Source organism: Brachionichthys hirsutus, chromosome 16 (assembly GCF_040956055.1).
Source record: "Brachionichthys hirsutus isolate HB-005 chromosome 16, CSIRO-AGI_Bhir_v1, whole genome shotgun sequence".
Taxonomy (NCBI): domain Eukaryota; kingdom Metazoa; phylum Chordata; class Actinopteri; order Lophiiformes; family Brachionichthyidae; genus Brachionichthys; species Brachionichthys hirsutus.
Genome location: NC_090912.1, coordinates 3,808,919 through 3,836,813, shown reverse-complemented (window position 1 = coordinate 3,836,813; position 27,895 = coordinate 3,808,919). Strand labels below are relative to the sequence as shown.

Genomic DNA, 27,895 nt, shown 5'->3' with positions numbered 1-27,895 from the left:
ATTTTAATGTAATATATTTTGTTGATACGCTGACGTTAAATCTGTAAAAATATCACGAGCGTATACTTTGTCATCAGAGCTAAAGCTTGTAGTTCTAGACTGCTTAATAAAGTTTTGATTTAAAAAAAAAAAGTGCATAAAACTTTTGTTATTAGCCTCTAGCTTTAACATGATGGAAGGATATTCCTCTGCTACTTTATAGTGTGAGGTGCGATTTACTCGATTGGTATATGTCGTAATAACGTTTTTAATGCTTAACAATACTTAGGTAGTCGTTACTCAGACTGCCACAAAGGTTTGTTTTGGAGTACGAGGAAAGAAATGCTAATAAGATAGCATTAGCGTGTAGTTAAACTGCGTCATTGCGATAAGTATCTTCATCTCTCGCCTGGCTGACTCGTATATTGTCGTTATTTGTTAAGTAATGGTGTGCTTTTTGTCACAGTGTGAACACGAAAAATAACCAAAATGGCCAGCAGAGATATTGTTTACGACGAGATCCACTTCAGGCATGACCCAAAGTGGAGCGGGCGCCTGGGCCCCGCGGAGGGGGGCGGCCTGCTGCTTTGCGTGGCCTGTGTCATAGAAATGATTGACAGTGACAGTATCGCGGTGAGGAAAGATACTTTTGAGATGTCAAAATGAATTACGAAGCTTTTTGCCAGATGGTGTATTTAAAAAATAAATATTTGTAATTTAATCATCCAACATTTCCTTTGGCGTTTTGTATAATTGACACAAGTATTTATGGAAAATCCCATTATCCTACTTGGTTCCCATGGATGTATTTACTTTTCTCCCCAGTCGGTGAGAAAGTCTTTTGCCTTGTCTGGTACGAGTGGGGTGCTGAAGTGTTCTCCAGGGGCACTGAGAGAGCTCCTCCGGCAGGACCACAGAGTCTCACTGCATTTTATATCTTCTCTTCTGGGTGAGGAATAGTGACACGCTGCCTTAGATCAGGCTAGCAATATTTATTAGGATGCAGAGTTGTGCATAAAATATTTGTTCTAATTATCAAAGAAACCCCTTCTTCAGTTCTGAACTGAAGAAGCCTCTTGGACGAGAGGTGAAACGTCTTCAGTCAAACTTGTCAAACTCAGTCATTTTCTCCAGCTTCCTTTCTTTCTTTATTGCAGTGAGTTTGTGAAGTATGCTTTCTTTTTTTTTAAATGTGTCTTGTCAACCCCACTCTGTCTCCAGGAATGCTTCACAGCATGAAGGACCCAGACACTCTGGAAAAGGTTGACCAAGGTGAAAAGATGACGCAGCGGATGTTTTGCTGTTCATGGAGTTGAAGTGTTTATGCGCGTACACAGACTCACTGCTTTCGGATTCACTCATGCAGCTTCCTCACGTTACGTTCACGTGTTTGTATTCACTCACCGCTGCCTTGTCCTGCTGCCATGTGCAGATTCATCTGCAGCTTGTCTCCCAGCAAACTAGCAACTGCATAAGCGTTTATTTAAATAAAATAAAAAAGCATATTCGAAATGGCAAATCAGGCTTGAATCACTGGCATTTAATTAATTAATGCCTTGAATTATTATATTATTTTTCCCCTTTGCAATAGGTGCCAATAATTCCCCAGAATAGTGGTAAAATCTACTTGACTGTCATGCTCCTTTAATGAATACGTCTGTGCGTTCTGTTTCACACGCTGTGAACACTCATGCCTTTGTTTTTCTTTGTGTTTCAGTGCTGATCCAGTTGGTTCTGGAACTCCAGGCTGAGCTGTCACTCAGCTTAATTTTGGATGAGATACACAAACAGGTGAGGGACACAGACAGATAAATAATTTTCTTCACTCCAGACACAGGAGCACAGTCAACATCTTAAATGATTGAACAGCATTTTTTGTAACCAACGACACATCGGACTTGTTTGGTAAACAATCCACTTGTCTCCTTTGTCTCCTTCTGTTGTCTTGCCTCTGGGGGGGTTTTGTAAAAAATCGGGCCGATGCTGCAGGTAGAAAATGGCACAGCTGTGGATACTGGTAGGGGTGCAGACAGGTCTTATTTCAGTGATGAGAATAGAGTTTTTAGTGCTCTTTTCCACGTATGGAAGAAATTAATTACAGGCAAAAGTTCCAAATTAAGACATAAGAGGATCAGAAGTTTAAGCTGGATTATTTCTATATAACACTGAAATCAACTTTTTCCATTCCTACTGTTCTGCTATAACTGGCCCAGAAAGGTTATAATAAATCTTTCCAAACATTAAAAAGGCACCGTGGCGAGGCTTTGGCTTATGAATGTGTGCCTGCGCCACGTTCCTTTGTTCCTGATATATGAACTGATTGTTTATTTTCTTGCATTCCCTGTCCAGCTGAATGACCAGGTCAGTGTGAAAGGTCTTTGGCCCATCTTCAAGTTTCTGGGGAACCTTGTGGAAGCAGTCCCTGATGTGGCCCACACTCTCGTGACACAGTATGGTAAGGGAGGGGGGGGGGGGGGTGTGCCCATTATGCACCAACAGCACAGGGTTAAATTCCATACCATGTCAAGATGCAGAGGATACAATACATGATCACCTGATTTATTCTCTGCTACAACCCCCCGTATGATGTGCGTCCTGTCAGCTTAGCGACCTATGCTAACCCCTAGAGCTTGTCTTCATCGGCCCGAGTGAATATGAGCCTATAGTGCCAAAGCAGCTGTCATAGGAGTTTCTGGATGTGATATGAGCCGACCTCGCATGTATTTCCACGAGTCTGAAAAGCTCCCCTCCTGCCAGCTGCAGGATGCAGTGTGCTGTTTTGATGCTTTTGCAAGATACGGGCCGCCATTATTGACTGTTTGTTCATGTTTGTGGCTTATCATTCAATATGTCTCTCTAGGGCTGTTTAGACTAATGACAACACGAGACCCGCGCGGCCAGCCCTGCGTGCGCTCCCTCTGGCTTGCCACCTGCTTTCATTTAGACAGAAACTGTCATTTTCAGTGGCCTGAAAATGCAACGTTTTGAAAACAGATTCATTGTGTTCTCTTTTGAAAATGCCGCCGCCACTGTCGTTGTGTTAATTTGGTAAAATTCAGTTGACATGATGCTGTCAGAATGTTTGTGGAAGGAAGGGGAGAATAATAATTTAGTTGTTTGAAATTATCAAGGAATTTCTTTTTTTTTTTCTTGCTGGGTTGGAGAGATTTATTTTGGTGAGTCAGACAGAGGCATCTCATAAAAGTATATATGAAACACCGGAGGCTGTGTTAAAAGCCAGAGAGCAGGCCAGAGAACAGTTCAGTAAAGCAGCTCGAAGCAACCAGCGCTAAACAAGGACACGCTGCGTGAAGCAGCTCACACCCCAGAGAGTGGTTGGCCAGAGTGCACAGAATCATAGCGAGAAAATAGTAAACAAGGCAAACTTAAATGATTCTTTTGTATCCTCCTGCAATTAAAAACAACATAACTTGTTTTCATTTCTTCTTCTCTGTGTCAGAAGGCCGTTCATTTCCTCGTTCCCAGATAATGCTTTTTTTCCATTTGCATCCTTTGTGAAGGGCTTTTTTTTTTTCCCCTTTCTAATTTGGTCTGGTTCTCATCTTAGCCGCCTCACATATTTGGATTTAATCAAACCTGTCTGGGAGTCTCCTGGCACATGCTTTGATCTGCTCCACAGAGACACTGTCTTCAGTTCATCTCTCCTACTTAGTCAGGCCTTTCTCTTTCTTCCACACTCAGATCCCTGGTTCCTGTCTCTTTAAACCAGAGCTCTGCCCTGCAGACTGCTTAGTCCTCTGTTGTCAAAGTCACTCTTCTATACGTTTTGCTGCTCTTTGCTCTCTCTGGTCACTTCTAGTGTTTGTATCTGGGTCTCATCTTACATCACGTCTGCACTTTCTTTTTTTCATTGCTTTTGCATCTAAGTACAGAAATTGCACGTGATTGCAGCCAGCTTATTCATATTCTGCTTTTCCCTGTGGTTTTTGAAGATTCACAGACCGATAAATATTTGTCTGTGCATCTAAATCCTGTTTTTGCATGTGATCTGCCGCCCCCCCCTAATCTGCTCCCCAGTGCCCCTACTGGAACACCTGTGCTCAGCCTTGCTTCACCCAGAGGAAGCGCTGAAGGCTTCGGTTCTGTATGTGTGGCTCAAGTTGTTCGGTGCAGCCGGGGGCTCAGCGGTCCAGTTCCTGCCCACTACCATGAGGGACAGAATCTGTGTCCTGCTGCTGCAGACCTTAGCCAATGCCGGAAACCCCCAACTCATCAACAACTGCGTTGGTGAGGAAAAAAAACATGGCAGTCATTTTATTTATTTGTTCAAATGTATTTTACCAATGAGTAAAAACTTTACTTAAGAATGTTTCAGCCTTCAACTATCATAACATGAATCTGTGACAATTATTTGAATAAATATATATGTTTTGCTTTCCAAATGACATATCTTTTCTAAATAATCTGCTAAAAAAGAACTGCTACACAGAGTTTAGTAACATTTCACACATACCTTTTATGGGCATCAGGGTATTGGTTCCTTCAGTTTGCGAGCTTTTAAATTATTAAGGAAACTTGAAGAGTCACTCACATTCACCTGTAGGTTGTGTGATATAATGAATGCGTCTGTGTTTTGGTGAATTCACCAAACGCTGTCTTATAATAGAAAATGAAATAAAATAAAACTCTGCTTCCACAATCATGTTTGTGAGGAGGAAAGATCAAAAGTCTACTGAAGGAAGGCATCAGATGGAGATGGAGCAGCGATCCTATCTTTATGACTTTTTTTTTTCAGTCGTGATGCTAATATGTGCTGATACCTAGAATGCAGGTCATGATGAAAATCTTCAAGAAATGATTAGTTTTTCTCACTTGAGAGAGAGGGTCGATGCACCACAGGCTTAGAATTAAGATGCAGGGTCTGCATCAGTTTTTAGATTAGCTGCAGAGTCGCTATAGCATACAAGAATATTGTATTTTTTTCATATTTTGCCAAGATACATTGTGCATTTTTATCATCACAGATTCCCACAGGCTGTAACGAATCTCAACTCCTGAGGTTTTCTTTTACCTTGGTAGAGATTGTCTGATGTTCCTTCTGCATCATGAATATTTCCGTCTGCCTGCCTCATCTTAAACCTTTATGTAAATGTGTTTAGATTTGTAGATATGTTTGTATGTATTTAAGGAATGATGCACTTTGTCACCAGTGTCTGTTACCACACCTTGTCTTCTTTCCGTTAAGGCCTGCTGTGGCTGCTGGTGCAGCAAGGAGAAGCTGTGTCAGTTCTGATGAGCAATCATATTCCATTCAGTGAGAGCCAGAGCAGCCAGATCCTCTGCCAAGACCAAGAGCAACAGTCCCCTGACCATTGTCCTTTACCTCTCATACTGAAAAAGGTCTCTGTCCAAACATCCTGCCTCAACACCCAAGACCCACATTCTGGTTCTGGTGATAACCATAACAAAAAGTTCTAATCCAGGATTAATGCTCCTTTGAATGGGGATTCAGGGAGGGTTTACCCATGACAAATATTTGTGCTACGCGTCTGGGAAATGAATACATAGTTTATGTCTGGCTTGCTTTCTTCAGTTATGCTTCACTGACTTTGATAGTTTTTTGTAGATCACCATTGTGTGTTCTATCTATCTAAATATTGAGGTGATGCCCCGAAACATAATGTCGGATTTTATTTTAGGATTCATCCACGCATTTACTGCTTTTAATCAGCTGTAAGAAAAAAAAACTGTTGCTAGTTGAATCAGTTTCACAAAAACAACATGGCAGCATTAAACAGTATAAAACTCACCAGTTAAAACGTGAATTTCCAAGACCCTAATTGCTTTGGTCGATTTCCCTGGATATATTTGTCACATTCACGTGTAGCTTCGAGCACAGACGCTGTAATGAAGATGAGATCATTCGTTTTAACAACCCCAGCCCTGCACTCTGTTTGAATGATATCTGTGTTCACTGATCTTTGTTTCCTAATTAACCCGGAAAATGTGTTTTTCCAGCTGCTGCTGAGCGGCGATGAGACGCTGCAGACTGCCAGCGCAAAGTGCATTGCAGCCATCCTGGTTCATTCTCCCAGTCAGAGCAGTGTTCCCTTCATCATGGCTGACTTGCCTGGTAACCTGCACACACACACGGGCTGGTGAATGCTGTCTGCACAAGCTGTCGCCCTCTTTGGTTTGTTCTGTGCTCACTTTTGACTCCATTTCTACTTGTCGTTCTATCTCCCTTTTGCCTCATAGAGTTTCTCTTTGACCGTCTGGCCAGTAGCACAAGTGAGGTGCTGCTGTGGTCTGTCTACAGCTGTTTGGTGTTACTGACTGAGGACCCCCTCTTCTTCTCCCAGTGTCACTCTGTCTATGGTGAGAATGCTAAAATAAATCGAACAAACGTATGTCATTCCTTCTCAGGTTGTTACGATGGCGTCCCTGTGGGATTTTGCGGTTCACAGTGAATAGGGGAACATCTGCATTGCGTATATATTTTTAGTAGTTTGAAGTTTGAGTGTCTGCTTCAAACCCCGTGTGAAACTAGTCTAGCAGGGGCAACTACAGGGCATAGTATATTTTGGTTAGTCAGGCGTTCCATCTGAAGAAAGGGTCTCATACGATTAGCAATAAAATGGAACTTGCAAAAAAGTCTGTGATTTGCATCCTTGAATGATAACAATGTTTTTATGTGTTATACTTGTAACATGAAATTATAGAGGATAATATATGGACAGGGCCGTCAACAGACGGAACCAAAAAGCAGGAATCAACCCACACCGAATAATCCTCCACAACATCTACCCATTCATTAAAATCAAACAGCCACACAACAGAAATGTGAAAATTACTCTTAATGACAAAAACTGAAGTATATAAAAACATTACAAGAACTTCATTTACGAGAACTGATGCATTTATTAATCAGTGTTTTGGGGGATGTTATCCTCTGATGTCTGTGTGGTAGGTATTGAGTCTTTGGTGCGCAGCCTGAAGGAGGCTCTACGACAGACCAACCTGGAGGTGCCGAAGCAAGGTCTGCTGCTGCTCACTGAGATCCTGGAGAGGTGACACTTTATGATGACAATGATTTTCTATCTGAGTTAAATTTGTATCTTAGTCATTTAACTGCACTGGACATAAATCCCTGATGGAAAACGATGCCATGACACCTCCATCAGCACACTATCAGTACTCCAGAGGTCAATGCAGCAACAGCAAATAAAAGCAATTAGGATTCAATGAAGGCGTCCCAGAGAGCTATGATCCATGCTCACGTATACTGTATGTGAAAAGGTTCCTTGGACATTCCAATATTGTCACAGCTGTGCAACTCTGCTCAGCTCCTCTGGCACACAGACAGCTTCTTATGAAAGATTATAAATACTGGGTAGCACAGTGGGAAATTTTAATTATATTGGAATTAACACGTTTATGGCTCGTAGATAACAAAATAGCCAGTAAAATACTCTTGTGTATCTGCAAGGTTCACATAATCTTAATTGGATGTTCAACCTGTCACCTAACTGATGTAGAGGATGGGAGATTTCAAATAACGAGGGAAATTTGAGTGAAACACTAAAAAAAATTAGCTGAGCAAGCTAAACTGTGTGTGTGTGTTTGAGAGCGAGAGGGAGGACTGGGGTCATGAAGGTGAGGTATATTTTATATCAATATTTAAATACCACTATATATATGTGTGCGCATTTGTATGCATATCTGTGCGTGTGTGTGTTTGTTGTGGCAACAGGCAGGCAGTCTGCAGCAGCTGAGATGCTGTGTCATGGACCTGAGCTCTCTATTTTATGTAATATTAATTCTCTGTGTCCCATATTGTGCCCAATAGATGGGCCGTAGGACTCTGTGTGGAGGTGAAGGGGCTCACTGAGTTGCTGCTGATACTAGCGCAGTGAGCCAAAGCTTTTATTGAGATCCACATCGGCAACAGTTTCTGAATGTCCACTCACCGTCTGTGTCCTGTCCTGCGTAGATCTCTCTCACACAGGTCTCTGGTGTGTTTGCAGGCAGCCGGAAAGTGTACGACTGTTCCCCACTGGTCCAGGGTTTAAGGCGGTTTCTGATGCTGTGGCGGCTGGAGTCTCCTGCTCCTGTTTGCTTGTAGCCACGCAGGCGGCTAATGCTGCCGCCACCCTGCTCAAGTATGCACACACACACACACACACACACACATATATGCTGTGTATACTAAATAAGTTCCATATTGCTGAGGATACTGGTGCAACCACATTCTGAGGAGTCCCAACTTACTAGGTACCTCCCAGACATGATAATCATGAAGCACGTGCAGGTAATTACATATTTACAGCCAATCATCACCAGTGAGCCGTATATTGATCAGCTGCGTGGCATTTAAACGAGAATACAGTTTATTATCATTCCCCGATAGACGTTCTCAACAACAAAATAGAGTTTAGCATCCAGTCTGAAGGAGCGGGTAGTTCCATAGGTGCTCAATGAATAAATAAATCTATAGCCTATACAAAGATAACTGAAGGTAGACACATGCCAGCACATATCAGCTGTAATCATTCACACACAGTAAGTGAACAATAATAAGACTGTCTCTTTCCTCCATTACCCTCTCTTTTCCACCCACCGACTAAAAAACGATTGCAACCTGTGTAGTGAAAAGTGATGCCGGTGTTTCCTTTTGTCTGCTGTGACTGTGGACTGCCCAGGTTGAACCACCAGTCCAGACCAGTTCAGTATGGAGAGATCGAGGGATTAATAGAAGCCATCACTAACCGATTCCCTGAGCTGTCTTTACCCTCTCGTGCTCATCGGCGAAGTTCTGTGAGTTAGATTTTGTATCCTGGTTCTCTTCGACCCCGCCACCTTCTGATCTCTTCTCTGTGTTGTCCTTTAGGGCGGGGTGAAAAGGTCAGACCCTTCCCTCCATGCCTCCAAGTCTGAAGGATTTCTGTTCCAGGCCCTCGTCTGTTTTCAAGCTGCCTGCAGGTCACGGGTTTAAAAATAAAAGTGCTTCATGCTGTTCAGCCTTCAGTCGTTTTTCCATATGCATCCTTGTATGCATATGGCGCAGGACTTGTTTGTGTGACCTTCATCAGTTTTGCATATTTATGGGTGGTTTTCTTATGAGTTTATTTTTGCATTCTGAAGGTTGGCTGAGAAGTGTGCATCAGACCCTCTTCTCAGGGAAAACACATTCACAGCTCCTTCCAAGCACAGCCAGGGGCGTGCTTCTCTCGACTCTCTGTGTCGATGTCTGCTGCGTTGCTGCGACTCCGTATGGATACCCGCCGTCATTGTGAGGGCCGGAGACGCACACACAATCACACACAATGGTGCACACGTCTGATTCATTACTTTTCACGTTTTGAACTATCCAAGACACTTTGGTCTCTGCAATGAAAATTGCGTCATAATACATTTGTGGCTGTAGGACTGTATGAAAGAGAAAATGCAGATTTTTCGCCGTGTGTCATTCCAGTTTGCATTTGCGTATAAACAATGACATTTTGTCTGCATTTCGCCTCGAGCTCTCTCCTCATTAGCCAACAAAAATCCTCCAGCTCTTGCAAACGTTCACTGGATCTGTATTATGTCACCTGTCACCCACCAGCCAGAGCATTTATTATCTTGGTGTGCATTCTGGTTATAGTAGGCTTCTACATTTTAACAACTGTGGTCACCATAACCCTTTCTCTGTGTTTATTGTCATCGTATGACAGTATTTTAATACATTTATGCTTTTTTTTTTAGCATTGGCAGGCTGATTTTATTACAAGGCCATCTTTATAGCTAATAAGTACTTCATAAACACATTCACACAGCTTCTGTTTCTATTAGTTTGGTGTACTCATAGAAATTTGAACCTATGGATCAATGCTTCTGTCATAAATACAAAAGAAAACAGACAGGAATGGTCAGTTGTCTATGAATTTATCTGTGTGTGTGTGTGTGTGTGTGTGTGTGTGTAGAGGATGAGTGAGCATGTGTCAAGCGCTCACATACTGCAGTACTTCTACTCCATCCTGTCATCCCAGTTCACCCTTCTTCCATCTCTCATGTCTGTCTTTGCAAGTAAGCTAGGTGAGTTGGATGACACTGCAGAATCTCAAATCCACAGCGAGCGGACCGTGATTTAATATGACTATATATATTTTTGTACATTCTGTCTGCTGGTTTCATGGGTGGCGAGACATTATGTGGTCTTTCCTGTTTTTCTCCTGGCATATTTTCAGCTGTGGATGTTGGTATTTTAACAATATTAGGCCTGAACTTGTCAGCTTCCAGCAGTAGTGGAGACATCTCTTGTGTTGTCTGACAGCTGAGTCAGCACATTATCAGAGCTACATGGGGCAATTAAACTGCGGTGACTGCGGTGATGTGTATGCTATGTTCCTTGATGTGACAAAGCGTTTAAATTAAGTGTTAATTAAGCAATATTTGTATTGTTAGACTGCAGACACAGCACAAGCGTCAGGCATCTAGTGCATAAACATTAGCCTTATTTTGTAGTCTCACTGCTGCTTTAAATGTATCATCAGCTGCATCGGGCTTGTGAGAATTGAGTGCTTAGTGCAAATGGGAGTTTGGATCATAATCATGCCGAAGAAACATATTTCCAGAGTAGCCTGCTGTTGTAACGCAGATTTGCCAGCGTAGCGTTCGCTCACAATGCATTTTATTTTAAAGCCTTACCGGTAATTGACTAAATTAAATAAGCATAAACAGATTCTCTAAAGCTCAGTTCCCAACATAAAGTTAATTTCATTATGACACAACAGCCGCTGTTCTCCTCAGCATCGCTGGATGTTTCTCTGCAGTTGCTGCTAGTTTTAAAATGAATGTCATTTTGTATTTGGTATCAAACTATCAAGCAGAAATGCAGAGAGTTCTTTCTGTTCTTCTCATAGACGCATAACTGAGGCCATATCTTCTGACTGCTTGTCCTTTCTTCTCGCTCTTCTTCCTCCACCCACAGAATCCTTTTGAACTATCAATTATTGTTCTCACTGATATTTGTCGTTGTCTGCCTCCGATGGATTTTTGTAACATTTGTTTTAGAACGTGTTTTGTACAACAATCGTTTTAATACGACAATTTTCTGCCTCGTCATCGCTTTGCTCTGCTCTTCACCTCCTCTTCCCCGTAGCATCCTCTGGTTTCTACAGGATGGCTCTGGAACACAAAGGGCTCCTCTGTGCAGGAAACAGGTAACACAGCAGGATGACCTGAGGACGCACACGTAAGAAGGAGTGCACAGCAGTGCTTAGTGTGTGTGTAAAATCAGAAAGTCATGCTCTTTCTATTTCATGTCAGAGCACACTTCATAATGAACTTGTCACTCGACCTACTTGCTTCCAGTAAGCCAGTATTCTCTTCCGTGTGTGTGTGTCTAAATTTGACTGTCTATTTGTGTTCTTGTGGTCATAATTGTGGTTGGTTTGTGTCTTTACTCCTGCAGTGTTCTTTACCTGTATGCATGTTCGTACCCTCGTTCATATGCATTTCTCTCTCTCTCTCTCTCTCTCTCTCTCTCACCCTGATCTTTCAGAAACCCGAATCTGAATGCGTCTGGTTGCACTTTTCTGCTGAGGCTCAGCATGTGTCTGCTTTTCCACTCCGACCCCGTTTTTGGTGCCTGTCAGCATGGTATGCAAACGTACACGCTTTCACATGCAGCGCCAGCAAAGCCCTGTTGTCACTGTCACCTTATAGCAAACGATGCCACGTTGTCGGTGGTCGGACACGGTTGAAGTGTTTGATAGAACTGTTGGTGCTGTTCAACTACTTGCCGTGTTTGTTTTGTGCAGCAATTGTGTCTCTTCGTCTTCTGTCTCTATTTTTCTGTCTCTCGAGCCAAAGAAAAGGTACCAATCAATAACCAGTACATATTTACCTTACTGTGCAGAATAGAAGGAACGCGTCCGGATGCTTGTACGGTAAACATGTTGAAAATGTCCTTATTTGAACGCCGAGTGTTTGTTGAGTTTTGAGTGAGAGATTAGCTTTTTATTTAATGACGCACTGCAAACAATACAGATAACATTTCCAGTTGAAGAAACAAAAACTTTGAAAACGAATTAAAGCGTGAGAGATTGCATTAAGTGAAGTCGTTTGTTATTCCCGGGAGACATGTTGGGAGCAGGATATTTCTCTGTGGCGATGAGAACTAAGCATCGTGTGAGCGTGAGCTTGGTGTGTTTATTTCTGTGTGTTTGCGGCGGTGAATAATGAGTTCTGTGGAAGCCACGCTTCAGTTTATTCCTGTCAACATGTTCCTGCCTTCTCAAAACCCTTATCTGTTGTAGTTTCAGCCTCTTACTGCCTCTATTTTTTCCTCTTTGAATTTTTCCACTTCATTTTATGTTTGATGTTTACTCCAGAGGTTTTCTAATTTATTACTGCTAGTCTGCTACCAAGGTTTTTTTTTTTTTTTTTTAATCTTTTTGGCTTTGTCTATTTGAGACTTTAACTTTTAACACACAAAAATGAATGTCCTGTTTTCCAAAGAATTCTGTGGCGGGGGTGGCGTGTGGGCCAAATAGAACCAGATAGAGGGGTGGATCCGTGGGTTTTATTAACGTTCCATTTGAAGTTCAGCAGTTCTTGCTTGAAAACATTTCACTAAATTATACCTTATGCAGTTGTCCTTTAAGATGCATGGTGATGTAGAGTAACAACAATGTTATATTGCCTCTAATCTCTATCATTTACAATCTATAAACAAATGCTTAAGTTAAGGAAGCATTAGAAGTACCAGTCCATGTTCTTTTTTATGTTCTATTATTTAGGGCTAGAGAGACATTTAGGATGCCCCATCCTTTGTGGAATTAGCCAATCAGTATTGTTTGTTAAATGAAAAATTCCCCAACAGCTTTGTCTGTGTTTACCAAAGCATATACCGAGCAGAAGGCGACATTTTATTGCAGCCTACGTTGTAGGTGTGGTTATTGTTTGTCTTCCATCTGTTGTGTCCCTTCTCATCTTCTTCATCTGTCGGTCCTTCACTGTGTTGCTCTCTCACTGTCCTCCCTCTGAGATCTCCTACCTAAAGAGTACTCTGATGGGGACCGTGCAAACAGTACCACTCTCTCGGCTGTTTCAGAAAGATTTCTGTCCTTCTGTTCTTATTCTCCTAATCCTCACTCCTCCATTTCTAAGTGTCTTTCTCTACATATATATTTATTATATGATTTCCTACCCGCTTCCCTTTCTCTCGTCTTTGAAGAGTTGGAAGCCCTCCTGAGTCCTGAGTATTATTTCACTTTACCCTTTTCAAGGCATTTTATAAACATTTTATTCAACCCCCCCCCCCTCCCGCACAGCCATAGCATGCTTAATAATGGATGTTGGCTTTATGTTTGGATGAAACAAAGAGAGTAAGTAGGAATCGTTTGAAAGTTACCCGCTTTTATTTTCACCCTTATCCATTTTTATTCATAAACCTCAGCTCCAGCTTGGGTTTAGTCATGAACACAGACTTGTTGAGTGGCGTTCCTTTGTTAATGAGGCCTCAGGGCTCAGTTTATTCCATCCCATCTTCATTTTTATTTTTACAAGTCCCTTACATCTTCCATCGCCCTCTGCTCTCTATAACATTCTTTCTCAACCGTTCCTGTTTCCCAGCACTGATTATTAAAACATGGCCTTTCTTGTTTGTATTGTATTTCCTTTCTCCCCCTCGCAGATGTTGAGGAGTTGGAGAATCTTCTGCTCCACAACCTTCCTTCTGTGTGTTTTCGTCTCTCGAACTGGCCCTCTCAGCTGTGTGAGGTCCCAGGGTTCCAGCTGTGTGAATATAAAGGGCCGAGGGCCACGCAGTACTGCCTGCTGATAATACTGCACCTTGCTATGGAGCAAGGAGACAGGTAACCCATGCAGATAACTTGATGACAAACTACCTTCACTTATATCACATGTGCCTCACAAATCACTCTGGTTATTCAGAACTTTGGGATAATTGATAGTTTCAAAAACAAAAAGTCTAAGCTCTTAAGCTGCTGCTACTGGTCTCTTTATTATGTGTGGACAGATTGCATGTTTGTGAGATCAACATGCCCCCTGGAGTACTTTCTCTGAACACACTATTTGCTCATCCAGATTTCTATATCTTTGTGTTTATACATCTAAAGGTTTGGCCACAGTAAATCAATGAAGTCTTAATTATGGTGCATATATGTGTCGATCCAGGCTCCTTCCAGACCACATGGTGTTTTCCAGTGTGGTGCGGCTGCTGCATTCAGTGCAGGAGCAGGGCGACTGCTTCCTGCCGCGCTCTGTACTCCGCTCTGCCCTCTACCTGCTGGCCGTGACACAGGAAAAGAGCCCAGACCTGGAGGGGGTAACTCCCTTTATTTCACTGAAATGAAATCAAAACACACTGTTCACTTCCTAAAGTAGTGCACTTTAGCTATAAGCATCAAGACATAGATAGCTTGAACCGTGAATTTGGGATCTTTCTGTTTTAGTGAGGAATGCTCACGTCATTCATTGAGACACCATTACATGCAACATATATTTAAATTATTATGTTATTATTATGTTAATCCAGATAGAGAAACACAGAGCATTGTTTCATATGGAAACCATGAATGTACCAGGACGGGAACACTCATATAAGTTGCATTCATCTTTTGACAACAAATCTGTTTTCTGCTGTACCTCATCCATTTTTTTTCTAAAAATTTGCACAGGACTAAAGCATTTTGTAAATATCACACACTGCTCTTTTATTCAAAGGAGCTTTCATTGCGACATTTGAAGAAAGCATCCTGCTATGGCTGACCGCTCTGCCTCAGGAGGGTTTAAAATAATTTATGTTGAAGAAAATAAAAACCACAAAAGTTTTTAAGTTGTTTTCATGTATATATGCATGTCTTTTTTTTCAATTGCTCTCCACCAACCTACTCAAGGGTCCTTTTAACTGCGTTAGCAAGGTTCTCTCTTCCTGCCAAAGCTTCTCTTCACTCTACATACACCATCCTGCACTCCTCCACTTCATCTGTCGCTATCCGGAGCTAGCAGAGAAATATGGACCTCTAGTCTTGGAGCTTTGGTTGACCAAGCCAGCACAATTCACTGATGCAGAGCAGATTAAGGTACTACAGCAGTTATTTCATTTTACCTCAGACTCATATGTTCTACGAATTAATTTGACTCCAACAGTGTAGCTTGTACATACCGGTATTTATTTTTTCTTGCACTTCAATCAATTAAAGTAAAAATGAATGAAAAGGTGCACACATTCATGCAGGAGAGGGGAGAGAAGAGAGGAACCGAGACAGACAAGACACTGGACCAGGAGACGCACATGGAAACGAAGGAGCTACTGGCTCTTATAGCGATGCATCCATCTGTCACATTGATCCTCCTGGTGAGGAGCTTACAGCGTAGAAGTTAGTCATATGACGGTAAAGATAATAAGAAGCTGATATGCTCACTCTCAGTTAAGGCTACTTGTTTGGCCTAAATCATTTGGCTTAGCTCTTATAGTCCTGGAAACTGTTGTTTTTACTTGTTTGGCTGTTCTGAGTAAAGATGAATGAATTTGACTTCATGTGTGTGTGTTGGACACTCTATGACAACAGGATATGGTTTGCACCAGAGAGGCGCCCCTAGCAGGCCGAGCACTGCGGGTGCTCGAAGTTCTCCTGCACAGCCAGAGAAACTTTGATGCTGATTTATGCACCAGTCTTCAGCCAGCCCTGCTCCAGGCTTTACAGAGGCTTAGTATGGAGAACATGGGCGATGGGTTTGGACCAGAACATGCTGCACACGGTAAGACTTGAACTCACAAAAAACCCCAGAGAATTTAGATTTATGGAAGTATTCTGCAATTTACTCTTGCATCTCCAAAGATGCAAGAGTAAATTAAATCCATTTAAACCAACTCGAGTTGGTTTAAATGGATTAGATGCAGTAGAAGCTCAATCTAATATTAAAATCTAAGAATCTGTTGGCTTTCAAAATCGGTCAAGTAATGATTTTATCGGGGGAAGCTTCATGGAAAGATGATCAGATTTTGAATTGACACTATTACAGGCAATGTATATGAACTGCAGAGATGAGTCACACACCGTTAATAGTTAATGACAGGTTTATGCACCTGGAGCACATTTATGAAGCGCTAATGGATTCTATCATTTTTGAATTAATGCGTCTCAGTCAGGGAGTTTTGAATATATTAGGTTTGATCCCAATTTTTTCAACAGATTAATCTTTAAATAGACTGAACCTTCCCCCCTCTGTTGTTGGAGCCGATCAGATGAAAGTAGAATCAAACACCGCTTTACAAAATGCCTGCATACATAAATGCCTAATTAAACAGCCTCATAGACCAATACACAGATCTGTTGTGAATTCAAATTTAAATTACCATGTTAATAACTTCCTGAGGACTACAGAAACTGCCAATCTACATATTCATACCAGAGGAAGAAAGTCCGCATTCATACTCACACATCTGATTGATAACTGATTAGGTTTGCTGCATTATTATTTATCATGAAAGTCCAAATACAGTCTGTACAGGTGGATGTAAAGTCTGTTGCTTACTGATCCTCAGGCATTGTTGTGTTGCAGGAAGCATGTTGTTTTCTTCCTGGGTGTTTTTGTTCCTCAAACATTGTAAAACTTTATGCCAAATATTAACTTTTAATTAAAAATACTCCTCAATACAAGCTAATACAGATAATACACACACACACTCTCTCTCTGAGTTATAATGAACAAATTCACCCTGACAGCCTTTTTCTCGCCTTGCAGCAAATACAGAAAGAGTAATTAAATGTCAGCTCCCTAAACAAACAGTCTCAGAAGCCTTTCTCGACGGATTGACACAAAAATTACTTTGATGAAGGAAAAAGGTTTATTGTTCAGACTTTTTTTTATACCTCAGACACCAGTTTACCTTAAACTTGCAAACCCTGTCAGTTGAATTGGTGATTAATTTTGCCTAATCCCTGTGAATTTATCATGCAAAAATATTTAATTAGAAGGATATTTTAAAATGTGGTCTTAACTTTTCAGGGGCAAGTCTGGGTAGGAAGAGGCTGATGGTGGGTTTTTTCAGCAGCAGGAAATTCCCACAGTGAATGAAATACTGAAAACTGCTGCTCAAACTCGCAAAATTGTTGACCTTTGTGATGTCAAATTGGTTTGGCTTTGTCTCTCTGAATTTCCACATATTAATATGTACAGAAGTGTGAGTTTCACAGATAATAAATTGAGAATTCATCATTTATATTAATTTTTTTTTAATTCAGATGTAGGTATAAATTATAAATAAAAAAACAGCATTAATAAAATTCTAGCCATGCCCATCCCTGTGTTTTATTATGAGTCTGTTGGAGTATAAACAATGGCTAAACATCAGAGCTTCATGCCAAACACAACCTTCTGCTGACTCTCGCAGGCCGAGATTTTGGGCCAAATGTTCAAATTAAAACAAGAAACTATTACATTCCCGAAAGAAGAAAATTCTGCTTATGCAAGGTTAATTGCAAAAACTCATTGGCGTGCAAAACTCATGTAGTTGGCAGACATTTTCAGCCACCTTCATGAAATGAAAGCTAAAATGAAAGGTGAAAAAGAAACCCGACAAATTGCATAGCTTCAAATTTAAGATCGGAATCTGGTGCTGCTTTGGTAAGCAGGACAGACTTGACCCCTCCTGACCTTATCTCCCAGCATCTAAAAATTCTCAACAAGAGATTTTAATGGCTATTTTTCGACTGAGTGTTTTGAGCAGTTCGAGTAAGCCTGTGACCTTTTATGTATATATATATTTTTTTATCGGGTGTTCAGACTGGTGAAATTTTAAATATTTTCCAAATACGGAAGGTTCACCTCCCAGATATCCATTACATGCATGAATATCTGGGGCTTTAATGAGAGTAAGAGTAGCAGATGTTGTTTTTATGTCTGTGTATTTGACCGGGGTAATGAGCACAGTTTAAGAGCCAAACAGCCGCGTACAAGCTGGGGAGTCAGAAACGGTCACTGCCGTTATCCTCTGCATGCTTCCTGCTCATCCCAGGCCCGGTGGGAATTACAGGCTGTTATCTGTGCACATGTTACAGTTCAGCCCACTGTAATTCACATTAATTGAAATGCTTTATATTACCGTTGAATGAGGTGGCATCTGGCTGGGGAAAAAATAGATTGTATTGATTTATTGATTTTTCTTTAGCTAAAATCTATTTTTAGATTGCAAACTCGAGTTTTTCCCCGCCACAGTTTATCCTTATTCCGTTCCACTATTCCTCCTCGTGGGCTTCCGTAGCGCAGAAAGACACAGAAAGAAACAACGTTGCTGCGCCGGGAGTAGAGAGAAAACTCTGTCCAAAGAAAGGGATCAGTATATCATTAACATCGTGAAACAGATTGTATTTTTCTTGATGACACAATTTTGTGCTAGTTTGACCTTTGCCCTCTTAACTTCTCTGTCAACATCGGGGCACAGACTGTAATGACTCAGTAATGAGTCTCTTAGCTACACCATTTCCACATTTATCACACCCACACATTTTTATCTGTACCCTGTGCATTGTTTTTACATTTCATTGTGCTTTCTATCTTTTTTTCAGAGGTGGACTCTCTCCCTCTGGTGCTGAAGCTGCTTTGTGTGACACAGGCCTGTGACCCGCCTTCAGCTTCCTCCTACATTAAGCTGGACGAAGTGCACTTCAAGCTGTTTTACCACGGTGAGGTGGAAAGCTGCTGCTGGCAGGCCATTTGATTATAGTACTTCTCCCTGCAGCAGTCAGTCATTATACACACATGTAGTTCCTATAGAGACTGTTGGCATTCATCTCCATAGTCAGATTCAGAGTCATTTAAATGGAGGCACACACACAACGTTGTGTCGGGAAGGAAATGTTTAATGTATACATTTGAGATCACGGCAGATGAATTGCGAGAGGGGGCAGCCATCAGACCTGAATGTGCATGTTTGTGTCAGTGAGTAATATAGCGGGGAGGTTGAAGCCGACCAGCACAGAGAGTCTGCGATCTGCCCTCAGCTACCTGTACTGCTGCCTGACGCTGTCTCCTGCACACTGCACTGACAGAGGTGAGACTCGCTTCCTTCCTGTTTCTTTTACTCTCCATCTTTCTGGTCCGGTACCCTGCTTACATTTTGATGCACAGACTGCGTAAACACCATAAAACCGCTTAAGACTTCTGCCTGAAAGCTTTAAAGACAGCCAATGAAGAGTTCAAACATTTGTGCAGAGTAATTACAGTTAGCTCGAAAAGAGAAGCGATGAAGTAATAATTGTGACAGGGCTACAGTGTTTGTGTGTTTTAATAAGGACCTCTGCCGCACGTCACCCTACAATCTACACACACACACAATGAAATGTGCAGAACCCATCAATGAGTGATGACACAATGCATTCTCCTCCCTAGCCATCTCCATGCTGCTCTCCAACAGTAGACTGATGGACCAGCTGCAGCGAGTGCTGTCGTCCTCCTCTCCGTCAGCTCGTCCTCCTTCTTCTCTGCTGTGCTGCGGCCATTTCCTCCTGTCCTCCCTCATTACCTTGCAGCGTTTTCACTCTGCTCAGGTACAAAACTTCAGCTCATCTTATCTCCAACAATGCCGTGATAAAAACCTAACACAGCGAAGGGCGGGACAAAACATGCAGCACGTTGGAGCTTGGATTTGGATGCGGGCACAGAATGCAAAGCATCATCTGTTTTTTATTTGATGCATATCACAGTAAGGAAATAATGTAATCTCACTCTGCAGGGGGGGGGGGGGGGTACGTTGTTTGGATTGAGAGATTTGTTCTAATCTTACTATTTTTCTTCTCCTCTTTTTGCATCTTTTTTAAGGTTCTTAAGAAAGTCAGTTGGAGTCTGGACACAGCTGTGCAGCTTCTCCTGGTTCGGAAAAGAAACACAGACAGTCTCTTGCTGGGTAACAAACTCAGATTTATTTGATCATTATTTTTCAAAGGCTCCTCTCCTTGCTGACGTGAGCTGCACACAATTCATCAGCAATGCAAATGCAATGATCAGAGCGGCGTGTGCTTCTTTAGAACACTAAAGGGATTTTCCAGAGTCTTACATGTATATCTTTCTGCACGCCGTTTTTCTTCCACCCATTTGTTTATGTCCTTCCACTTTTGTTTTTATTCTCTTAATCTTCCCTCAGACCTTAATTCATTGTTGCTGCATTTTACACTTCCCACCGCAAACACAGACTCACTAAAAGGGTATTTAAATTCAACAAACCTGAAAGCTGCATTTGGAGCGTGTCAGGCCTCTGATTATTGTATCAGGCTTATCAGGATGGTTCACTCCCGGTCTGGGTTACGTGTCCTCTGACACGGCTTAAGTGACTGCTTGTCAAATAGAAGAAGCTGGATAAGTGGCCTGTCAGGGAGGCCGTGATGAATTGACTCCTCCCATTCTCGCCAATCCCTTTCGCTCTCTCACTCTCTCTTCAAACCCTTCCTTCAATTGTCCTTTTCCGTCCCTCCGTCTATCTCTGTCTGTCTCTGCTATGTCTTTTCTCTGCCTCTAATAGAGTCCTCCGTCCCTCGGACAGATCTAATGTCCCTGTGCTTGGTCTCAGTAGAATCCGGAGGCCTGGCTGCTCGCCGCTTGGGTTCCAGTGTGCTTTTCATTGCTTTGGCTATAAGTTCTGTCTCATTATCGTCATCAGTATTTTGATCTCTTAGGCTTGCACGGACACGTTTACCTTCTTTGATTCACACCTCAATAGAAAATATGCTTTAAATTATCTTCACTCTTTCCTCTACCTCGCTTTCTTTTTGGATTTTAGGTTTTCAGATCCCAACTCTATACGCCCACTCGTCCATTTCAGTTCTAGCATGCATCTGTTTCTCCTGTGGCCGTGTTCTCTCCATGTGTCTGCGCTGTCCTCCTGTCTCATTGGAGGATTTAGCGTTCCTTTTGCTCCTGATTTACTTTGGTATCTCCCTCCTCTCGTTTCAGGCAGCTACCTGCGGTTGCTGCAGGTTCTGTTGGATGGTGACCTGGTGTCAGCGGTTGTATGTATCAGCGCGGGTCCTGGCTTAATTGGACACAAACCCCTGGGAGTTGAAGACGGCGCTTTGTACCCGCTCGGTTCCAGAGGGGCCCAGTGTCTCTCAGCTGCTATCAGTGGACTTCTTTTGCAGGTTGTAGTACCTCAGGGATTCTGTCTTTGTGTGTGTGTGTGTGTGTGTGTGTGTGTGTGTGAGAGAGAGACCATTAAAGGGGTACATGCTTTTCTAATACCAATGAGGTTTTTTTTTTTTACCAGGTGCAGCACAGTGTGCAGACCATTACAACGCCACAGCCAAGACGGATACAAATACACTGCGAAATAAACACATTACGATCGCCTTAACCATCAATAATCTCTTGATATGCCAGCGTTGGGTGGCAATCGAAATGATGTTTGAAGAAAAGTGAAGCAGGAAGCCTGTGATGTGATTGAAGGTTAATGAAATAGCCTTGAAAAATCATCAGCTAATGAAGTGTGTTCCCACTGGGTTCATTGTGGCGCTCATTTGTATGCAAAATGCAGCTCTTCCACTGCCCTGGCCGATACTACATTATTTGATTGTGATGATAACTTGATTAATTGGAAGCTTTACAGATTCCCTCTTTAAAGCTAAGCAATGCTTCGTAATGACAGGAAATGAAAAGAAATATGCTGACAAGTTCACAAAGGAGATATTTGTATTCTTCATTTTGACATTCTGGATGTAACGGAATGAAACCATGGGATGGATGGCTGTCACCGTGGCAGCACTTCAGACTCTGTCGACTGCTGCTCGGCTGCTGATGAGGAACTGCTCCTCCTCGCTCCTCTGTTCTCACACTGCAGCTCCAGAGCTCCTCTCATCTATTTGCCTCCACTTGTTCGACCCTGCTCGCACCGTTCTCTTTTCTCGTTCTCCTCACTTTCCATCCCTCGCCGTTCTTTGCTCGCACTTTAGCCTCCCGTTTCATCTCTGTTTCCTCATCTTCACACTTTTTATCCATCCTCCCTCTCTGCCACCTCCCCCCTCTCGCTCTCTCATTATCTCCTGCTCATCCTCCTGTCCCATCCTTTCTTCTCATCACCTCTCTGCCCCAGGATTAGGGTGTACCTCTCCATTGCTGTATATATACTTGGCTGGCCTACTTCAGTATTTTTGGATACTGCATAGTGCTCACTGCCAGCACCACTTCTGAGGGAGAGAGACATGCATTATTAAAACCTTACTCCATCATTCTCCCCATTGTTTATGGCTACTTCTCCATGCATTGTGTGTGAGTGTGTGTTTCTCCTTCTATTTGTCTTGCGTTCATGCCAAATCAGAGCATGTCGGGAGATGTCACATTTCCTCGGTCCCCATGACTGGGACATGTTGGAGCAACAAGATGCTTTTTTTGATCTTACATTTTTATTGCACACTCGTCATCGCTTCTCACGTCTCATCCTGCTGTGTTTCTTTCTCCTCAGAAACACGAGTTGTTGCTGAGAGCTTCAGTCAACTGTCTGAGCGCCCTGCTGGGGTTCCTTCAGAGGAAGAGTCCCTCTACAGGTACCAGACAGAGGAGCAGCTGGGGAATGAGTGCACGTTAGCAGAGCATTAGATCAATTATTTTTATGTGTTATGTGTTTAAAGCTGAAGTGTGTGTGCTCCCTTGATGATGTGGCTGTTTTATGGATTTTCACCTGAAGGAATAGAGCTAAATGAATGAAATTGATCTTGTTAAGCGCTCCCATGTCTTTTTGTCGTCTTCTGGGCATTTTCCTCGTGGCCATGAATTAGCGAAGTATGTGGTGTGTCAGCCATGGACTGGATTCCTCCTCCGCTGCCTCCTCGGTTCAGGAGAGACTTGCCTCCTACATCCTGCCATCCTCAAAGTCTTCACACTTGTAAGAACTTTTGCTACAGACACTCAAATCAAGTGTAATGTCTCAGGCAAGGTTTTGAGCAGTAAGACATGTTTGAAAGAATCAAAAAGTTTCTCACAAAGCAAAACTTTTCTAGGATTTTTGTGCATCATAAAAAAAGATTCCCAGTGCACATGTTCTCATTACACACTGAATTTGGGGTAGGAGCTCCTGGTCAGTGTATCACGAGCCACCTCTAAAGTGTGTGGATTAAGGTGGGTCGCATCCAAAATGGGAGCAAATGGAATATCGATTTGCTTTAAACAAATCACATGTTTGTCACTTCTTATTGCTTTCCTCTGGATCTCTCTTTATTTATTTCTTAACTTTTCAACTCCCGTGTTTGTGCCCCCTGCAGCTCCTGCTGCATGGCGGTCCAGCCCTGCAGAGGGATGCTGGCCTGCTGCAGGTAATGGAGGCAGCAGAGAGGAAGGGCCTGAAGGAACTCGACGAGGAGGCGTCACAGGCCCTCAGGCAGCTCCTCACACAGGTACGGCTGCTCCAGGTACCCATGTGAAATTACTAAACAAAAAGGCTTTGAGAATGGAGTGTTCATTTGAAATGCCTCATGTTATGTGCCTTGGCTTTTTCACATAAGTTCACACAGCGGTAAGTACCTCCACTAAGGAGAAGTTTCTGCTGCCACTGGTTTGTTAGTCTGTTTGCAGGATTACTCCAAATGTTATTGACAGATTTTTAATGAGCTTATTCTAGAGGTGAGTCTTCAAAAGAGTTACAGCTATCTAGTAAGACGTGTCAACACCTCACCTCGACTCATTAACCCCAGCAGTCGTAAATACACTTGAATCATTGATCAGTTCGCCCCTAAGTGCCTGAATGTCATCACAGAAACTAAAGACTCTATTTAGCACCTTCATTACAAATTCATATGGACACGGTCAAACATTTCAACTCTGCCTGGTCCAATTACTGCACCATGTTAGGGTCCATAAACGTCTGCTGCATCTATTGGACAGAAGGAGGACTGGAGGAGAAATGCTTCGGCGGGGATAAGCATCAGACTAAATCCTCTTCTTCACAACTTTCAGCCAATTATAGCAGGTCAAAATGAAAAGAATCGGAAAGTCAGCGCAGAAATAGAAATGAAAAACGTTTGATATGTGTGACTCTGTAGTTGTTGATTAAACTGAATAAATCACAAACTTGCTCTGCAGTTTGAAGCGAGGAATACAACCCGGGTAATAACCGAGACGCAGGAGATCCAAGTGGCTGGTTAGCATTTAAGGGATAGATGCAGAACTGCAGTCACAGCCACCAAGTCGACGTAGTCTCTCAATCTAATGTCGCAAATCTAGAAGCCGTGTCTCGTCGCAAGTCACGTTCAATCTGCAAAGCCTGCCGACTTAAATCTGCTGCTAAACACCAATCCAGAAGATTTCAGTTGTTTAGGTTTATGCCTTTTTTCCTTCCATGGTGTGGCTAATACAGATCACTGTCCATCCAGCCTCTCAGTGCTGAGACAGATGTAAACCCTAGCAGCCCTAGATGATAAGATGTCACTCTCAAGCCTCTGCTGATCGGGGAATAGTTTGTTGGAAATATTCTGCGCTTGCATATCTTGTCACAGCTTAGCATTCATTATACTGATGGATGCAAATGATGCTGAATTTAGCATCTCAGTCCCTCAGCCTCTCCTCGCCCATTCTGGCCACGCGCATCGATAGAGAGGCCAGGGGAATTGCATTTTGAGATCAGAGAACTATACCAACACGTGGAAGTGACACATTCTGCTGCCAGGAAAATAGATCCCTCAACGCTTGCACATTCACAAAGCAATAAAACAACATACAAAATACCTGAGGCACAATTTTAAAGCATGTAATAATTTATTTTCCCCCTGCAGCAGCGCAGTGCTGTTTTATCGTTCATGCAGGAATATTTTGTTACAACAAACAGGGAAGATTTAGGGAGGTGAAAGAAATGCAACTTAACATGTCAGTTTGCTAAACTGTCATTTCTGCTCATTTGATCGCAAGCATTCATGTGGCACGAGCTCACAAGACAAGTTTATATCACTCGGTGTTGTATGACTTGGCTTCAAATGTAATGTCTCTCTTCGGACACGCCATTTCTGCATTCATGTCGGACATGATGCCGCTCTCCAGTAAATGCTTAAAGCCTTTAAAGTTTGTGTCGCTTTGCTTTCACGCATAAAAACAGAAGGCTCAGCCTGGATTCATCTTTATCTACGGGACCCGAGTCACACTCGGTATTCTGAAGGTAGCTCCGAATCAGAGCAGCGGCAGAACCACGGCACGCTCTGCAGCTCCCAGTGCTGAACTCTTGAACAATGCACACGTGCGCGTGTGCGTGTGCACGAACACGCCTGCTGTGTGCGCATCTGTGCCAGTTGAGGGGAGGAATGGTTCAATGTGACATGCACACTTCTTTGGTTCTTTCTGGCGCATCAGTCTATTGTTGCTTGTCTTCCAGTGCACGTCCGGACAAAAGAATGAGGCAATAACAATTCATCAAAATTGTTTGATTAGCAAATCAAACCAAATTGTTTTTTTTCCTTCGGGTAACGACTGTTTAAACAAACCATCTGGAAGCCTGTTTGTTGCACTTTGCTGCATCGGTGTGGTTCCACTCATGTCTGGCTGCTTCCCGCCGCTCATCACTGGTCCCAGATTTCTCTGCCAACCACTCTGACGTTGATGCGCGTCCAGATATCAACTCTGGGGTTTAGCTCCGGTGACTGACCAGGCCCAAACAAGCATGAGCCATTTTAGAAACGTAAAAAAAAAAAAGCAAATAACAGCTTCAGTCGTTGGTCACGATGTAGAAGTAAAGAGTTAAGGCAGAAAATGTGGAGGCAGCATCTTGCTCTGTTGATGGGCTTCATCTGCAGGATCGGGAGCTTATTAATACGAGCTCGAGCTGCTTTCTCATGAATCTTTCACTGCAGCCGCAAGCTGAGGCGCAGCCCAGAGACTCGCCGCTGTCGCTGCTAACTATTGTCGCAACAAACAGCATTTTGAACAGCCAACTCAACATGCATGCTGAGTGTGTTTGCTTAATAGTCTTTTCTGCCCCCCCATTCCCATGCTTCCTCTCTATGCTTTTCACACTCCTAATTGTTCTCACCCCACTAACTCCATTTTATTCACCCTTGTTTCCCCCTGAGCCCTTTTCAATTACTGGACTTTTTTTCAATCTGCCGGTTCCTCAAAATACCTCCAAATCCTCTGGAGTCACTTGATAGGAACTCCTTTCAAACAGCTTCAACTTCAGGTGCAGCGCTCGCTTTCTATATTCCACACTTGTTTTTTTTTTTTTTTTCTTCTACCCACCACATCTGTGGGTGCAGCCTTGTTTGTGTCAAATCAAAGATTGCTCTTGTCAGACTAGACGCTGAGCCGAGTACTCTGATCCTGACAGCCCTGAAGTATTGAACAAGGCACTATCCATTCTGTATGAACCGGCTTTCTTCACCATTTATGCATTTCATATCCGTTCAGAAAAATGTACAAAACACATGTACAATACATCTTTCATCCTCCGGGTCTCTGCGGCATCTCGGTGCCATAATGGTACTCTCAGGGCTACACAGTATTCAGGAACAGTATTCTCAGACATGTTTTTTTGCTGCTGTCCACTCTTTTTCCGCATACAGCATTTCAGGTGTACTCTTGCATTTGAGGCTGTCTGCCAGTTCGGATGGGTGGCCTTCTATTTGTAGATGAGATGTGAGCGATGTGATGAAGTAGCTGTGGATTTCTCCGAGGTGATACTGATTCTTTTGAATGAATTGAAATTATAATTCTCGCTCCTCCTTTTGCTTAGATGCAAAGCGATGCGCTCCAACCTCCAGTCGGAGAGGAGCAAAGGCAGAGAGGGAGGAGCATGATGGAGGCCCTCAGTTTGCAGAGCTCAGAGGCGGAGAGCTGCGGCCCCGATCGACACATCAGCATCTTGTATCCTTTACTACTCTGAACTGAACTGTTAAAAATAACAGACGGACTCTCTTGAATATTTTTAATCAATCACCACCGCTGTATGTCCTTTTGTTCTTAAACAAATACGCCCCTCGACTCTGATGAAAAATGTATTTTTATGCGCGGGAAACACAATCCATGTGAACCTGATTGAAGTTCCAGATAAGACCGATTTCAGTTATGATCTCCGGATCACTCGGCTACTTTCTGACTTTGCTCCACTGCTCCTTAACTCCTGTCTTCAGGCTTGTTGAAGACATCTCCGTCTGTCTGTCTGACTTTACATTGAAAGCAGACTAATGTTCCAGCAAACTGAGCCATTCGTGGCTGCTGTCATTACGCCAGCAGTTTGTTTCATTTCTTTTAATTCCTATTTCCGTACGGCTCTTAAAGCAGCACCGGGGTGTGTCTGTACACACCAAAGGACATGTCAGTCACACGTTCTCACTTATATGTTCACATTTATAAAACACCTATTTTTCTGTAGTGGTTTCTTCATTTGAAGTGATCCTTCCATTGGTGTAGTTAGTCATGTCTTTGATTCTGGCAGATTAAAACCACTGTTGAATTAAAATACTGCTTGCATCACTCACTCACTCACGCAGAGCTGAACTTGCACATCTTGGACCCCCAGACCAGCATAACCAGCATAACCAGTAGACCGTTCTCGCAGCTATGTTCATGCTTTAGGAAGTGGGTCTTCTGGTCACGTTTCCCGATTACTACCATCTTACATTTCCTAATTAGAGGACACCTAACCTTTTATTAGCCTTCTTATATTACATTGCCATTAATACCCAGTGCTTTAAGTGGCTCAAAAAAGAAGCGGCAGCCTTTATCCGTGAGGAATGGGCTAAGATTCCTCAGGAACGCTGATGACTGGATTATGCATCCCATTTCATAGCAGCTAAGATATTTGTCAGTAAAGTTTGAATTTAGTGACTGTAGTAAAAGTAAAAGTAGAATCTAGTTTTGTGTTTTTTGTAGAAAAAAAAAGTAATAATCAATTTAAACGGTTCGTGTTTGATTTGTCATAAATGAAAGTTATAATTAGCCCCCCCATAAAAAAAAATCTCGTACAAAAAGTGCGTTTGAA

General features: G+C 42.6%; 1 protein-coding gene across 1 annotated transcript; it reads left to right on the top strand.

Moving 5' to 3' along the window:
• Window positions 1-468: 468 nt before the first annotated feature.
• Window positions 469-27,231, top strand: LOC137905373 (meiosis inhibitor protein 1). Its single transcript, XM_068749606.1, is given in 33 exon segments — window positions 469-622; window positions 794-928; window positions 1,201-1,251; window positions 1,697-1,770; window positions 2,329-2,434; window positions 4,018-4,227; window positions 5,186-5,340; window positions 5,959-6,073; window positions 6,199-6,318; window positions 6,911-7,010; window positions 7,968-8,102; window positions 8,643-8,757; window positions 8,831-8,922; window positions 9,085-9,232; window positions 9,316-9,323; window positions 9,914-10,017; window positions 11,084-11,144; window positions 11,486-11,583; window positions 13,622-13,802; window positions 14,125-14,275; window positions 14,847-15,117; window positions 15,153-15,307; window positions 15,522-15,711; window positions 18,522-18,638; window positions 18,896-19,006; window positions 19,345-19,502; window positions 19,774-19,858; window positions 20,902-21,086; window positions 22,403-22,484; window positions 22,716-22,822; window positions 23,199-23,330; window positions 26,648-26,778; window positions 27,045-27,231. Coding segments are annotated over 33 exon segments (4,092 nt in total). The 3' UTR covers window positions 27,100-27,231.
• The last annotated feature ends 664 nt before the right edge of the window (window positions 27,232-27,895 follow it).